At 37.4% G+C, this 16,358-nt stretch overlaps 1 protein-coding gene across 1 annotated transcript in view; it reads left to right on the top strand.

Moving 5' to 3' along the window:
* Positions 1–209: 209 nt before the first annotated feature.
* Positions 210–16,358, top strand: part of CHMP2B (charged multivesicular body protein 2B) — a gene marked incomplete at its 5' end in the record, with an annotated part of 28,556 nt that continues 12,407 nt past the window's right edge. The window contains 2 exons of the mRNA XM_079705033.1: positions 210–243; positions 15,861–15,952. Of these exons, the coding sequence (XP_079561159.1) occupies positions 210–243; positions 15,861–15,952 (126 nt within the window). The remainder of the gene's footprint in view (positions 244–15,860; positions 15,953–16,358) is intronic.

Genomic DNA, 16,358 nt, shown 5'->3' with positions numbered 1-16,358 from the left:
CGCGGTCACCTGAGCTGAGGGCACCTCCGCCGCGGCAGGGTTCGTGGATACCCGCCCTCCGCGGGTCCTGTCTGGAGACCCCGCCCTCTTCCCTTGCCCATCCGCTCCGCCATCCCGAGCCCTCCAAAGGCCTGTCCTTTCCCTCCGGTCCATTCCCAGTCGCGGGCCGGACCGGGCCGATCCGGGCTGCCCGGGCGCCGTCCCTGACCATGGCGTCCCTCTTCAAGAAGAAAACCGTGGATGGTGAGTTCCAGGCCGGGCCGAAGGGGCCCAGCTCTGTCTTTTCCCGGCGTATTTTGGGGGCTTCCGGCCGCGATTCTTGTTGCTGTCCCAGGGGGCGGGGCTGGATCAAGTGGCCCCACAGGTGACCACTTGACCTACCTCGTGCGTCACTTTTCTGTTTGCCTATCTCTTCTGACTCGCCCCACCTCAACCTCACCTGGCTTCCTCTCTCTGATAACGTAGTCCTTAACAGCCCCGCCCCCAGGTTTCTCCTTTAGCGGGATCCTGAGCATCCAAGGAGGCAGGATGCGGCTGGCCCTTGAGTGTCATTAGAGTTGGTGATTTGATGAATTTCATATTGGTTTCCCCTGCTTGGTTTACTGCTCCTTCAGTTTGGAGCCGTACTACTTCTGGGCATCCCAACCGGAAACCTGTGTTGAGGTGGGGGAGGGTGTAATAGGCTACTGTTACAAAATGAACTTGGGTACGGGCCGGTCTTGCCCTAGGAACACCCCATCAATAGAGACGTGAAAAAAATGCTTCTTGACTGACACCGGTAGAAAAATTAAAGAAATCCAGGGGAAGTGCCTGGATTTAGTTTTCATAGTAGATTTTTCTCCCTTATGATTATCTTTTGCTATCTAAAGAGATATGGTATGCATTACATAGAAGTTTACATTTTAAGATACTTGCATTGCTTCAGACATTGAGCTCAATGTCATGTTAAGGGGAAAAAAGTGAATGTACAGGAATATACAAATGGGTATTTATAAGGAATGACTGTAATATGTGTTTATATAACTGTTTAATTAGTCTTGATACTTTCATTGACTCTACTAGGAATCAAATTCATTCAAGTTATTTAAAAATCGTGTTTCTCATTACATGTTGAATCTAGGTTGTTGCTGGTTCAGTCGAAGAATCACTTCTTTGTAAGGGTCTAACTCTGCCACAAAAGGAGCAGTGGTAGCTAGACAGTGATTGGTACAAACAGGGTGCTCAGTCCAGACCTGGGGTAACTCCTTCATTCCTTTGTAGTGACTTTTCCAATGCCAGCACAATTATTTTGTGGAGGATGACAAAAACATCATCTTTACCCTGCCACCCCACCCTTTACTTCAATACATAATGTCATTTTACCCCTAATTTATCACAGAGCATAATAATATTTTTGCTTATTCTAAGTGGGTGAAATTGACCTTTTATTAACTGAGAAATACCACTTACAACACCTGAAATAACTACCAAGTTGGGATAGGAAGTAATACAATTATGTGAAATGAGTTTTATGTGTGTTTTACCTGAGACTCCTATTTAATCTTTAACATGGCACTTTAGCTTTTCAGTGTTTCAATACCAGTAATATGATTTTCAGTCATTGTATAGTACTCCAGGGGAAAAAAAGGTTCATTTTTTTTGTTTCAGTTTTATAGAGTGAGAATTTACTAAACAGAGGAAAAGGGTTGCATCTTTCTTACTGTGATGTTACGAATTAAATTTTAAAAATTAACATTAAAAGCCAAACATCCTAGCCTTAATTGCTTGATATCTGTCCAATATTTACAAAGACATGAATATCAGTTCTATATTTTCAGTTCTGTGCTTCCTGGTGCTTTTGGCAATCTAGTGACTATTGTACTTGAAGTATAGAGCAGAAAAAAAAAAAAGACAATGAGGATGTGCAGTGAGGGTGTTTAACTGTATATTTATTTGAAGTTGGGTTAATTCATCCAAGAAATAATGTTTTTGCTAAATAGACTTATTTGCGAGAAAAAGATCCTAAGGACTTTTGGAAGGAACTATATTACTGTCTTAAAGATCTGTGTATGAAATTTCTGAATATAAATTTGGCCACTGTGTACCTTTACTATAACTACCAAACTGCATACTTGATGTTTTCTTAAATTATCATGTCAGTTCAGATCACTTAATGACATCTTAACTGTCTATCTGTACTTTCATTATTTTGATCTAGAGATTTACTGATGTTTTTTATTCTTTGTTTTATCAAAAATAAGGTGTTTCGTTTAAAAGGTGACAGCATTCTTCTTAGCAATAATGAGGCTATATATTATGAAATTAAATGTATTCTTATGCATTTCTCCCAGATCCTTAGACTCGTTGATTATTGATCACAAGATCTTTTACTGTATGCTATCTTTTTATCTGTTTCAGCAGTAATGAAATTCTGATATAAAAGGAAAATATGTAACTGCTTATAGAGCTGGAGAATAATTGAATCTTTTTGTCTTTGGATTGGCTAGAAGAGTTGCATACTATATCATTAAAGAACACTGCACATGTAAATTAAAAAGGGAGACAACATTAGAGCACTTATTACTATTCAGAGTTATGTTTAATTCATTTTTGACATGAAGATGAACAAGTCTCTGCAGTGTATACTTTGTTACAAAAATTAATGAGAATTGTACCTCAATGCTAAAGAAGAGATTCTTTTGAATTTGAAATTACAGTTGAGTACTTTTACTGATTTATAAGATATATACATATATATAAGGCATATATATGGCAATGTGTTTATCTACAGTTTTTTTTTTGTTTTTTGTTTTTCTTTTGTTTTTTTCCTAAGTGGACTAATGGTGACCTATTTATTGAAGCTAATTATGAACCTGTGAATCAGAATGCCATGAGGACTTGTCATGAATGCACAACTAAATATGCCTCTTAAAAAGTGAAGTTCTTGGGCTTCCCTGGTGGCGCAGCAGTAGAGAGTCCGCTTGCCGATGTAGGGGACACGGGTTCGTGCCCCGGTCCGGGAAGATCCCACATGCCGTGGAGCGGCTGGGCCCGTGAGCCATGGCCGTGGAGCTGCGCGTCCATAGCCTGTGCTCCGCAACGGGAGAGGCCACAACAGTGAGAGGCCCAAGTACCGCAAAAAAAAAAAAAAAAAAAAAAAAAAAAAGTGAAGTTCTTTGGGCACTATATACTTTTTGTCTGTTATCCTCAACAAAGACAAATTTGAGGTATTACTCTAAGCCAGCACTCTTAGCATTTTGTATCAGTATCTTATTTCGTACAAAACCTATAAGTACTATTATTATCCCCACTTTATAGGTGAGGAAACTGAGAGGCAAAGGACTAAGTAACTTGCCCAAGATCACACAGCTACTAAATTAACTTGGGTACGGGCCGTCTTGGGTATGGGCCTACAGCAGAGCCAGGACCTCATCTCTTTGGGTATTATCATTGTTATTTCTTCTTATTGGAGAACCTGTGGCACAGTTTAATTTTGCTGTTCTTGCTAAGTACATGGAATTCTCAGCTTTTGGTAGGTACCATGTACACCTACTTTTTGTCTGTGAGCCAGACTCTTTTCTCTCAGAATTAGTATTAGAACTTTAATTTCTAATGGTGGTAGAACTGGAAGCAACCCTCCTTTTCCTGACTCTCCCTTAACCCAGCATTTTCTTAGGAAATATTTTCCAGTCTGTTTTTGCTCTTCATCAAAACCTCTCAAAGGAGTGGTGATGTCTCCTATCTTCACTTCTTTACTTCTCTGATGCCCCCCATTGTACAGTAGTTTGTTTTACATCGCATGTAATGAATGAGATCTTGCTAAGATCATCAGTGACTTCTAGATCACCAAATCCAGTGGTCATTTTTTAGTGATCGTCTCTTGGGCTTATGTTTTGCATTTGATTTTGACAATAATTTCTTCCTTGAAATTTTCTTTCAGCTCGCATGACATAACACTGTCTTAATTTTCCTCAAATTCTTCTGACTACTCTTTTTCTTTTTCCTTTTATGTTTTTCTTTCTTTTTTCCTTTCTTTCTTCCTTCCTTCTTTCCTCCCTCCTTTCCTCCTTTCTTCCTTTCTTATTTGAACCTGCCCTTTAAATGTTAGTATTTTTCTTGGTTCCATCTTGAACTACCACTATTCTAATTGTGCACACTCCCTACATGATCTTATCTAAACTCTTATTATTTTAGATATAACCCAAGTGCTGATGGATCCCAATTGTGTATCTCTAGATATATTTTTCTGAGTTTCAGACCAATATATCCAATTGTTTGCTAAGTATCTCCGCCTTGATGTCCCAAATACCTCAAATTAAAACAGATCCCAAACAGAATTCATCACCATCTCCTTCAAGTCAGTTCCTTTACTGGGTTCTCCTCTTCTAGTGTTTGGCAGTTCTTGATTTTGCCCTCTACCTTCAATTAATTACCAAGTCCTGTTCCTTTTGCCTCTTAAATGTTTGGCACATATGATCTTCCTTGCTCTTATTCAGATCCCATTTATCTTACACTTTACTACATCACTTTTCTGTGTTTCTTTCCTGTAATTTCATAGCCTTTAAATCAATCTATTGGGTTGGCCAAAAGGTTTGTTTGTTTTTTTCTGTAAGATGGCTCTAGTAGCACTTAGTTGTCTTTAACTTCATTTGAAACAATTTTGTTAGATTGTATGTAATGGCTGTCATATCAGCGTGCATTTAAAAAAAAGACTTATCTGGGCTTCCCTGGTGGCGCAGTGGTTGAGAGTCCGCCTGCAGATGCAGGGGACACGGGTTCGTGCCCCGGTCCGGGAGGATCCCACATGCCGCGGAGCGACTAGGCCCGTGAGCCATGGCCGCTGAGCCTGTGCGCCCGGAGCCTGTGTTCCGCAAGGGGAGAGGCCACAACAGTGAGAGGCCCGCGTAACGCAAAAAAAAAAAAATAAATAAAAAAAAGACTTATCAAAATTGGTGAATTTTTGTGTAGCCATTTTAATATTGAAGATGGAAGAAAAAACAACATTTTCGGCATATTATGTTTTATTATTTCAAGAAAGGTAAAAACTCAACTGAAATGCAAAAAATGATTTGTGCAGCATATAGAGAAGGTGCTGTGACTGATCGAACGTGTCAAAAGTGGTTTGCAAAGTTTCCTGATGGAGATTTATTGCTGGACGTTGCTCCATGGTCTGGTAGACCAGTTGAAGTTGATAGGGATCAAATCAAGACATTAATTGAGAACAGTCAATGTTATACCACACGGGAGATAGCCAGCATGCTCAAAATATCCAAATCAAGTGTTGAAAATCCATTGCCCCAGCTTGGTTATGTGAATCACTTTGATGTTTGGGTTCCACACAAGTTTAGTGAAAAAAAGCTTCTTGACTGTATTTCTGCATGTGATTGGCTACTGGAACGGAAGAGATCATGGGGCAAGCGAAATGAACCACCACCAACCACACCAAAGGTTGGTCTTCATCCAAAGAAGGTGATGTGTATATGGTGGGACTGGAAGGGAGTCCTCTATTATGAGCTCCTTCTGGAAAACAAAACGATTAATTCCCACAAGTACTGCTCCCAATTAGACTTAACTGAAAGCAGCACTTGACAAAAAGCATCCAGAATTAGTCAACAGAAAACACATAATCTTCTATCAAGATAATGCTAGACTGCATGTTACTTTGATGACCAGGCAAAAACTGTTACAGCTTGGCTGGGAAGTTCTGACTCACCCGCCATATTCACCATACATTTCACCTTCGGATTTCCATTTATTTAAGTCTTTACAAAATTCTCTTAATGGAAAAAATTTCAATTCCCTGGACTGTAAAAGGCACCTGGAAGAGTTCTTTTCTCAAAAAAATAAAAAGTTTTGGGAAGATGGAATTATGAAGTTGCCTGAAAAATGGCAGAAGGTAGTGGAACAAAATGGTGAATACGTTGTTCAATAAAGTTCTCAGTGAAAATGAAAAATGTGTCTTTTATTTTTACTGAAAAACCAAAGACACTTTTTGGCCAACTCAATACAAAGCTGCCTGTGTGATTGATTTATATGAAATCCAAATCTTACTATGCTACTCCTAAGTATATATCCATTTATTGAGTCTCTAGCACTAAAAGGATCAAGTGAATGCTCTTTAATAAGGTATGTATGGCCCTGCTTGATCTGGTCCTTGTCTTCCTTTCTAGTCATGTCATTTTACTCTCCAAGAACACTTCTCATATTCATTTGTATATACCATACTCTTTCTCACTCTGACATATTTTAAATTATGATGACTTTATGCATAGAATTCTTTTTTTTCTTCCTCTAGCTTACTTGAACTGTCTCAGGTTTTTTCTTTTTCTAGAAATTCTTCTTTGACGCCACCTCAGATTATGTTAAATGCCTCACTCCTTGTGTTCCCCCCATCTGCTTCCCGATTTGCATTCACCAGCACCAAAGTAGATCCTCACGCACTTCCAAAGTTGGATTATGCTTTTTCTAAGTTTTTCCTTCTTTCCACATTTTCAAGGTTGCAGAGAGTCTTCAGTATAAATGAAAATAACTGCAGCAGTTTAGAACTTAAAGAGTAAATTCCAAAATAGTAGCATTTACTAACCAAAAGTTGTGTTCCCAGTATCCAGAGCTTACTATAGTCTACATCCATATTATCGCCACTCACCTCGAACCTTAGTACAAGTTTAGAGATAATTTGAGGAATGTTACTGACAGTAGAGGAACAAAGCTTCTTGGGTTTTGCCTCATTGGGGTGGTATCCATGTATGCTAGTTTTCCACAGTTCAGAACCTGTGAAGTTTTGACTAAGTTGGATAAATCTGTCAAGAGTCAGTTGTGATGCCACATTTTTTATAGCTCAAGAAGGAATACAATTTACCATCTATATAAATTAGATCCCCTTCAGAAACATTCTGCTTTCTTCCAAGTAAAATACAAAATTCTTATGGTGCTGCCTACAGTAAGTACCCAGATCTTTCCTAGCGTGTTGTGTGTTCCCAGAGTGATTATTATTCTGAATATTTAAAAACTCAAATTGCTTTCTGTTTGGTCCCTAAATTCTTGGCACACCAAAGAAAAATAATTGAATAAGGGATTCAGGAGCACCGTTCTCTCTTCTGAGCATTTTTTCTGAGCAAAAATTCTCCATACTTTATTTATTTGTTTGTTTGTTTTTAGGAATGTAGACTATTCTCTTTTTATTTTGAACAATTTCAAATCTACAGAAAAGCTGAAGTGACAGTATTCAATGAACACCCATATTTGCACTGCCTAAATGCACCAATTATTAACATTATGCCACATTTGCCCGCTCTCTCCCTCCTCTATGTGTGTATGTCTTTATATGTACTTACATACACACATGTGGGTTCTTGTTGAACTATTTAGGGTAAGTTATAGACATAATGAAACTATCTCTGAATAGTCCACCAAATATTTCCCAAGAATAGGATGTTCACCTGTATAACCACAATGCCTTTATGACTCGCAAAAATTTTAATAGTATACAATAACATTATTTAATATGGAATGAAATTCAAAATTTCCTCTATTGCCCCCCCAATCCATTATTGCTGTTTTTGTTGTTGTTGTTTGTGTGTGGGGAAGAGTTATCTGGGTGATGAAAAAAGATTTCCCTACTTATGTGGCATTTGAGGGAAAAACAGAATGTTGAGATGAAATAGTCATGTGATGATCTGGTACGCGAGCGTCCTAGGCATAGAGAACAGCGAGGCAGGAGGCCCTTTTAGAAGCCTAGGAACAGATATTTCTGTAGGAAAATATCTTCCCTCTGTATTTCTCCATCCCAAGCATGATACCAAGACTGGTATTTCTTTTCATGCTACCATTTTCTACCTTCAAGTCCATCCATATATCTGTGAGACTGTTCTTTCAAAGGATCATTCCCTCATTCCCTTACTTATCTAAGCTGAAAACTGCCCTTTGACAGTTTTCCGAAGCTGTTATTGATGATGATGCCAAAGGCTGTGTCTTTGAGAACCACATGAGACCCAAAGATGTGCCAACAGCTGACATCTCAAAACCTTCCTTCAGCTCTTGAAAACACTGATATTTTAATAATAATGAACAAATTCATTTCAATGAATTCCTCAGGGCTTGAGTGACTTTTGAGACTTTACTGGTGGGGGGAAAAGCATTCCGTATTGCTTCCTTTTATCCTACCTTAGGGCTAGACTCCTATTCTCTTCTTAGTATTCTACCTCTTCCTCCCAAGTGAGTCCTGCTGAGTTTTTCAACTTCAACCTTGTTCTTAAGTGGATCTATGTATAGAGTAAAGCTGTTGGCATGATTCTCTAATGTCCTTTCTGTTTCCTATAGTTTATTTATTTTTGTTTTTACTTTTTCTTTTTCATGTGTTTAAAACTGGTTAATTAAGCTGATACCTTTTCTCCCTGATTTCTTATATATCATGTCCAAAGCCTGAGAAACAAGTTTGCTTTGCATATCAAATTCTGATTTCTCTTCACCCACTCTCTCATTGTCATTGCCCTTCTGCCTCTGAGTAAATTTGGTTTTTAGAGCCGATATTTTCTGGTTACTGGCCTTTAGTATTTGTTTCTTACCCCTTAACCTTTGAGTTTGGAGCATTTTTGCAGTTTTTTTCTCCTCATCAACCTAAGAAAATGGTATAGCCCCAAATGGCCAGGACCCCCATCCCCCTTTATTGTTCATTGGTGAGCTCCACCATGACTGCTTTAGCTGAACTCACACTCCCAGCTCTGCTGTTCATAGCTGTGATCAGGATTTATCTAATATCCATTATCCCACTATACCAGTGCCACAGTACCCACTATTTCCACTGATACTAGCTTGCAGAGCTTGCACATGAAATATGAAGCGGAAGCTCACTTTCCTTTTGGATCTTGATCTCCAAAACCCAGTTAATGGAGATGGTAAAGCAGGATGTGGGAGCATTTTGTGCTCCTTTCTCTATCCATGTGATCATTAGATTCAGGATAATTGGTAGGCAATAAAGTTGCATAAATCAAAATGATTTTTCTCTGAAGAAATACATTTAAAAGCAGAAAAAATATATTAGATTAAAAAGTCCATCATGACCTTATAGTAAAGTAACAAACCCAGTACATGGTACGTGGATGCTGTCTAAGAGACCAGCTTGAATCCAGCTGAGTGGTACAGTCGGTGAGTTGTGCCTTAGCGCTCATGGGGCAGTAATCCTGAACTATCCGGAAAGCTTGAGACAGGCCCCCTCCCTTTTCTCAAAAGATAGGCACTTTAGAGGATATTGCTCACAAATTAATGAATGTCCATATTTGCAGTTGGTAACCACTTTTTGCTTTAATCCTCAGATGTGCAAATACCATGTAAATGAGCAGGGTCTAGAAAAACAGCCATAATTCAAGTTGGGGCTTGGCCTCAAATCCCAGTAGAGAATTCTAGTGAGCTAGACCACATGGGAGGCCCTTTTAGATTTTATTTTTTATTTTTTGGCTTTTTTCTTTTTTTTTTTTTTTCTGTAAGCAGATAGGCCTTATTGTCTCAGAACCAAAGAGTACAGAATGAGCTTTTCTGTCTGTATCTTCTTAAGTCCAGAATTTACCTCAGTGATCTTATCACTCTAATATATGCATGCCTTCTTTTGTTCAGTAAAAAGAGCCTGAAAGGCTTGAGACAGGCTTTAGCGCCCAGAGTGGAGCGGGCCTGAGTGGCTTTTTCTCAGTGTTGTGCTGGGGGGTGTGGGTGAGGAGAGGGTGGTGGGTGGGGGAGTTCCCAGACCCTTTGGACCTCACCAAATGGTAACAGAGAGAGCACGCCACGGGCACCCCCATGTATTTTCACAGTGTGCAAGGTCCCTATAGCCACCTGTTATGAAACACTTCACAATGCCCCACGAGGTAGAAGAAGTGCTGGCGTATGAGAGTTCAGGGAGTGCTTTTGACTAGAGGAGGAAACAGGGGATGGACAGGGAAGCACAGGATAGGCAGAGCCAAGCGCTCCTTCTCTCCTAGGTCAGCAGTACTTGCACATATTTCTGTCATGGTCATAACTCAGAATGAAAAAAGGGGACAGCAAAAAATTATAAGAGAAACATCTGATTATTTCAGTGTTACATTTTTCCATTGTAGAAAGGTATCTATCGTAGTTGAGATTTGACTATGATAATTTGTTAAATTATCAGCCATCTTTCTTGATAACCAGTAGATTTTATTATACATTTTTAAAGAAATGTGTTAACTTATGACTATAAGGCAAATCCTTTTACATATTGATATATATGTTTGTGCTGCCTTAGATTACTGTTAACTAATATATTGGTATAGTTGTTGACACAAAGTAAAATGGGAATACAGATAGGTAAATAAAATAAAATGTGTTCCTTGCTCTTAAAGAGCTTGTAATCTTAGGAATCAATCAGACCTATTAAGAAATAAATATGATTGGAAATAAACTTGGCCTTAAAAACATTAAAATTGTCTCAGAACCTTTCTCATGTTATTCCTTCTGAATTATCTAGAAGACCAACTGGGGGTTTAGTGTATGGATTGTTTTTAAAGAAAATTAAAGAGTAATTTGTTTTATAAGATATATCTATCATCTCATATGAAAAAAATATTTTACTGTCTTTGCCTACTTACCTTAATAGGTTTTAAAGTGTTATGACTCTGTTTTAGTATAACATTAGATGCTCTTGGTTTATAGCCTAGAACTGTTTAAATATTAATAGGTCTATTTAACAATAGGCTGTGTGGAATATGCAGTAGTTAATTTTCTTTATTTTCCTTCTCTTATATACAGTGACAGTTATGGTACACATAGTTACATAAAATTAAGAAAAGTAAAGTCAAACTATTTTAATTAAATTATGTTTTGTTAAAATTTCATGTCATACTTGTTTTTCAAGAAAGATGGCTATATCTGTTCTTTACTCTGATTCTCTGACACCAAGTGGGTGTCTGCAGCAGTTCAGTTCAACACTAACTGTCTGGAGTTAGCACAGACCCCACACCACAGGTTAATGGCTCTGTCCACAAGACTGTCCGCACTTAAGAGGCCAGTCACAGTCCTAGATTACCACCAGTACTTCTGACCGACCAACTATAAATTCTAGTGTCACCACAACTTCCTCTTCAGGTTTGGTAATTCACTAGAACAACTCATAATTCAGGAAAGTGCTTTACTTAGTAGTATCATTTTATTATAAGGATGCAACTCAGGAACAGCCAAATGGAAGCAAGTTATTATGCAGGGGGGGTGGGGTGAGGGGTGCAGCTCAGAGCTTCTCTGCCCTCTCTGGACATGTTACCTTCCCAGAACATCAATATGTTCACGAACCCAGAAGCTCTTCCAATCTCTTTGATCAAGAGTTATTATAACCTAACCTCTGGCCCCACTCCCCTCCCCTGAGGGATGGGGCTGAAATTCCCCACCTTCTAATCAAATATTTGGACTTTCTGGTAACCAGCCCCATCCTGAAGCTATCTAGGTGTACCCCTCTCTGAGTCAAAAGATGTTTCTATCACTCAGGAAATTCCAAGGGTTTTAGGACCTTTGTGCCAGGAACTCAAGCCAAAGACCAAATAATGTATTTTTCATTATGCCACCCAAGTAATGAAAAAAATGTATGTGGATAACATTCTAGATCTTAGCAGTCAAGGCTTTCAGTAGTGTTTCACAGTGCTTTGCACTGTGTCAATTACCTGGTCACAATTCGACTTATCAATACAGTGACTTCTCTTTCAGCCCAGTACTTTTGTAACTTTAGGAGACCGTCATCATTATTTTAATATTTCATCTTATCCTAGTTGAGTTCAGGGAGTTTTTAGTATACAAAGGGGCTGTACTCTAAAAGTTCATTTGCAACTTCATAGTTTTAAATTTAGGGCGTATTTTCTATTGAAATAGTAGGATAAGTGGTGAATGTTTTCATACCAATCCATTGCCTTGGGCAAAATAGGGAACTAAGACCAAAAGGTAAAAATTTGGAGGGTTTAAACGTTGAGGATGAAAAGGCTGATGACTGTTTTGAAAGGGGAAATGAGAGCTTTCTTTGTTATTTTGTTTAGTATGAATCTGTAGATGTCAGAGGAAAAATATCATGTGTTGTGGACCTAATTATGTCCCCTTAAAATTGGTAGCCCCAACTCCTAATGTGACTGTATTTGGAGATAGGGTCTTTAGGGAGATTATTAAGGTTAAATGAGATCATGAGGGTGGAGCCCTAATCCAATAGGACTGGTGTCCCCATAAGAAGAGGAAGAGATAGCAGGGATGGGCACACACAGATAAAAGGCCATGTGAGGACACAGCAAGAAGGTGGACATCTTCATGCCAAGGAGAGAGGGCTCAGGGAAAACCAACCCTGCCAGCACCTTAATCTTAGATTTACAGCCTCCAGAACTAGGAGAAAATAAATGTCCATTGTTTAAGCACTCAGTCTGTGGTGTTTGTTATGATAGCCCTAGCAAACCAATAAGTCATGTTATTTTGGAATAGGATTGCAACCAATGCTCCATGAAACATTTGTATCTGAGAAATTTTAATAGAGATTTCTCAAAAGGGATCCTTGGCTTAATAAATTTGGGAAACAATTTATCACATATTCTCCCCTTAAAGATTGACAATGTATATTCTTATGTTAAATGGTCTTAGAAGCCTTGAAGCAAAGAAATCGGTTTATTTTTTTTTCCAACTTGAACATTTCCCCAATATATTTGTCTATAGAATATCTCCTTCACTCTTTTTTACATGAAACACGTTTCCCATCCAGAAGAAAGTTGGTGGAGGGAGAGAACTCCCTCTCTTTTCACCTCCCATATAGATATTTTATGGTTTCATATTCTTATATTTAAGGAACATATAGAATGTGTTCTTAGTAAATCCTGAGCATGAGATGTCCACCAAGATAACTTCATTGAGAAACAGAGTAAGTAAAGGAGGAGAAATAGATGTCTTGTATGTAGGATATAGGAGCTCTGGCATCTTATTTTAACTTTTATTCAGAAAGTCATTGTAGTTGATTAGTTATATTCTATATAATGACATGAAATGTTTTACATTCTGTTTTAACAGTATTTTTATTGATATGGATCTATATTTATAAGGATTATGTCTCTGATAACTTTATTTTTTGTTTTCCTAAAAGTTTCACAGTGTAATAGCGTATTTAAAATCAGAGGCCTTGGAATCAGAATGGCTGTATGTGAATCCTACCACTTTTTCTCCCTTGGGCAGATTACCTCACCAAATATCAATTCCCCCCTCTGAAACAAGTGAGATAATAGTACCTACCTTTGGGGGTTGTTGTGAAGCACTTAGTATAGTGCCTATTACTCAGTGTAATTAGTTATTTGTATTCTGAGTAAAGTTTCATTAAAACAGAAATGTGTAGAATATAAGTTGTGATGCTCCATCACGAAAAAGGATAACGGTTGCTGACTTTGCTGCTGTTTTAATTGAGATGAAAGTCACATGACATTAATCATTTTAGAGTGAACAGGTCTGTAGCATTTAGTACATTCACAATGGTGTATAACCACCATCTCTAGTTCCAAAACATTTTCATCCCTTTAAAATAAAACCTTATATCCATTAAGTAGTGACTCATCCGTCCCCCCTCTCTCCAGCTCCTGGCAACTATCAATCTGCTTTCTGTCTTTGTGGATTTACCTATTCTGGATATTTCATATGAGTGTAATCATAGATGACCATTTGTAACTGGCTTCTTTCACTTAGCACGCTTTTGAGGTTTATCCGTGTTGCAGTATGTATCAGTACTTCATTTTTTTAAATAATTGAACAATATTCCATTACATTATATGTATATACCACAGTTTGTTTATCAATTCATCAGTTCACGGATATTTGGGTTGTTTCCACCTTTTGACTATTGTAAATAGTGCTGCATTTGTGTAGAGTATTTGTTTAGGTACTTGTTTCAGTTCTTTTGGGTGAATACCTAGGAGGGGAATTGTGAGGTGATTTGGTAATTTTATGTTTAACTTTTTGAGGAACCACCAAACTGTTATCCACAGTGGCTGAAATAATTTACATTCCTACTGGCAAATCAACACTTATTTTCCTTTTTCTGATTGTAGCGATTTTGGCAGATGTGAAGTGGTATCTGGTTTTCCTAATGACTAATGATATTTTGCATCTTTTCCAAGTGTTTATTGGCCATCTGTGTATCTTCTTTGGAGGAATATCTATTCAAGGCCTTCACTCATTTATTGAGTTGTTTGTCTTTTGTTTTCGAGTTGTCAGAGTTTTTTATATATTCTGGATACTAGACTCATATAATTTACTTAAATTTCCTCCCATTTTCTACACTGTCTTTTCATTTGGTAATGTCCTTTAATCACAGTTTTTAATTTTCACGAAGTCCAGTTTATCTATTTTTTCTTTTGTTGCTTGTGCTTTTAGTGTCATATCTAAGAATCAATTCCAAATCCCAAATCATGTAGATTTACTCCTGTGTCTTCTTCTGAGTTTTATGATTTTAGCTCTTATATTTGGGTCATTAATCTTTTATGAGTTAATTTTTATATATGGTGTGAGGTAGGGGTCCAGTTCCTTTTTTTGTGTGTGTGTATCATGTGGATATCTAGTTTTCCCAGTGCCATTTGATGAAGAGACTATTCTTTCTGTTGTGGTGGTGGTGGTTTTAAATCTACCTTTTTACTAAAAAGGTACTCTAGTGAAATGATTAAGATCACTGATTCAGGAGACAACACTTGGATTCCTTGGGCACATTATTTAAACTTACTAACACTTAGTTTTCTCATATATGTAAAATAATAGAAAAACCAACTCCATGGCATTATTGTGAACATTATACTGTATACTGTATGTAAAGCACTTAGCAAGATTCCTGACAATGAGGGAACAGTTTTGGCAAGCATTACTATCCATATCTGTGATCCTTTGAAGAAATCACTATTTAGTAACAGTTAACCCAAACGATAGTCTGTCAGTCTCAGACTAATATTTTAATTCTTCAAAAGGTAAGACTGGGACTTCCCTGGCAGTCCAGTGGTTAAGACTTCGCCTTCCAATGCAGGGGGTGTGGGTTCGACCCCTGGTCGGGGAGCTAAGATCCCATATGCCTCACAGCCAAAAAACCAAAACATAAAACAGAAGCAGTATTGTAACAAATTCAATAAAGACTTTAAAAATGGTCCACATCAAAAAAAAATCTTTAAAAAAAGGTGAGACTGGTGGATCCAGATGAATTGAGATAAATGAGAAAGACATTAACAATGACTGGACACTTACAATATATCAGGGCATTGTGTATGTTATTTACTCCTTAACAACAATCCTAATTTTGTAAGAAACATGAGGTTTAGAGTGTTAACTAACTTTGCAAGGTATCATCATATAATTATCAAGTGGCAGAGGTGCGATTCAAATCCAGGTCTGCTTCATTGGAAAGTTGGCTGCTTCACTCTGTTATGATGACTTAGTGTAGAAAAAAAGATTTAATAAACACATTGCTTGTCTTCCTTCTTGGAATTTCATGTAATACTGGAGTAAGGAGAGATGAGAAGGATGTGTGTGTGTGTGTGTGTGTGTGCACGTGTGCGCGTGCATGTGTGTATGCATATGACATATATATATATACATGCCATATAAAACATTGTATAATAATCAGTTCTCTAAGGGAGTATTTTACTGTGATTTATATATACTTTTGGCTAAACTATAGCATATTTGTACTTCTGTAGTTTTTTATATAATCAATATTTATAATTTGTTTTAACATTTGATTAATTTTTAGTATATTGAATTGAAACAAAAAAATTTAACATCTTGTAATTTAAGGTTTTTTTTTTATTGAGGTTTCTGAGTCCAATATTTTAAATGGTATTGAAGAAGATTTTACAGCTCATACATTTAGGTTTCTTTTGTGGTTCTCTTAGATGTAATAAAGGAACAGAATCGAGAGTTACGAGGTACACAGAGGGCTATAATCAGAGATCGAGCAGCTTTAGAGAAACAAGAAAAACAGCTGGTAAGTAAAACATTAAATTTCAGTTTAACTTTTCAAACAAATTTAGAAATCAGTGTTGGAATAATTAGCTAACTAGGAAAAAGACACGACAGGTGGTAAGTGATTTACTTTACTAAGAAATGACATTTAACGTCTTCCTGCAATTTCTGCTTACCTTTGTTTACTGTGTCATTCTGCTGACTTTTATCAGGATTCTGTGTATTGTGTATTCTGCTGATTATATTCTTCTGTTTGTGAAAGACATGAATGCCTAGGAAGAAATATTGCTCAAAATAGCCACCTTCTTGTCAGTTAACAGCAAAGATAAAATAGTCCTAGAAAACAAGAGAGTGTTACAAGAAAATAATTATGTTAACTCATAGGTGTTTTACTTGATATTTTAACTGTTATTGGGTCTGTGATAATA

This window comes from Hyperoodon ampullatus (assembly GCF_949752795.1).
Source record: "Hyperoodon ampullatus genome assembly, chromosome: 5".
NCBI lineage: Eukaryota > Metazoa > Chordata > Mammalia > Artiodactyla > Ziphiidae > Hyperoodon > Hyperoodon ampullatus.
Note: the sequence above shows the minus strand (reverse complement) of the source record. Positions and strands in the feature narration are given on the sequence as shown.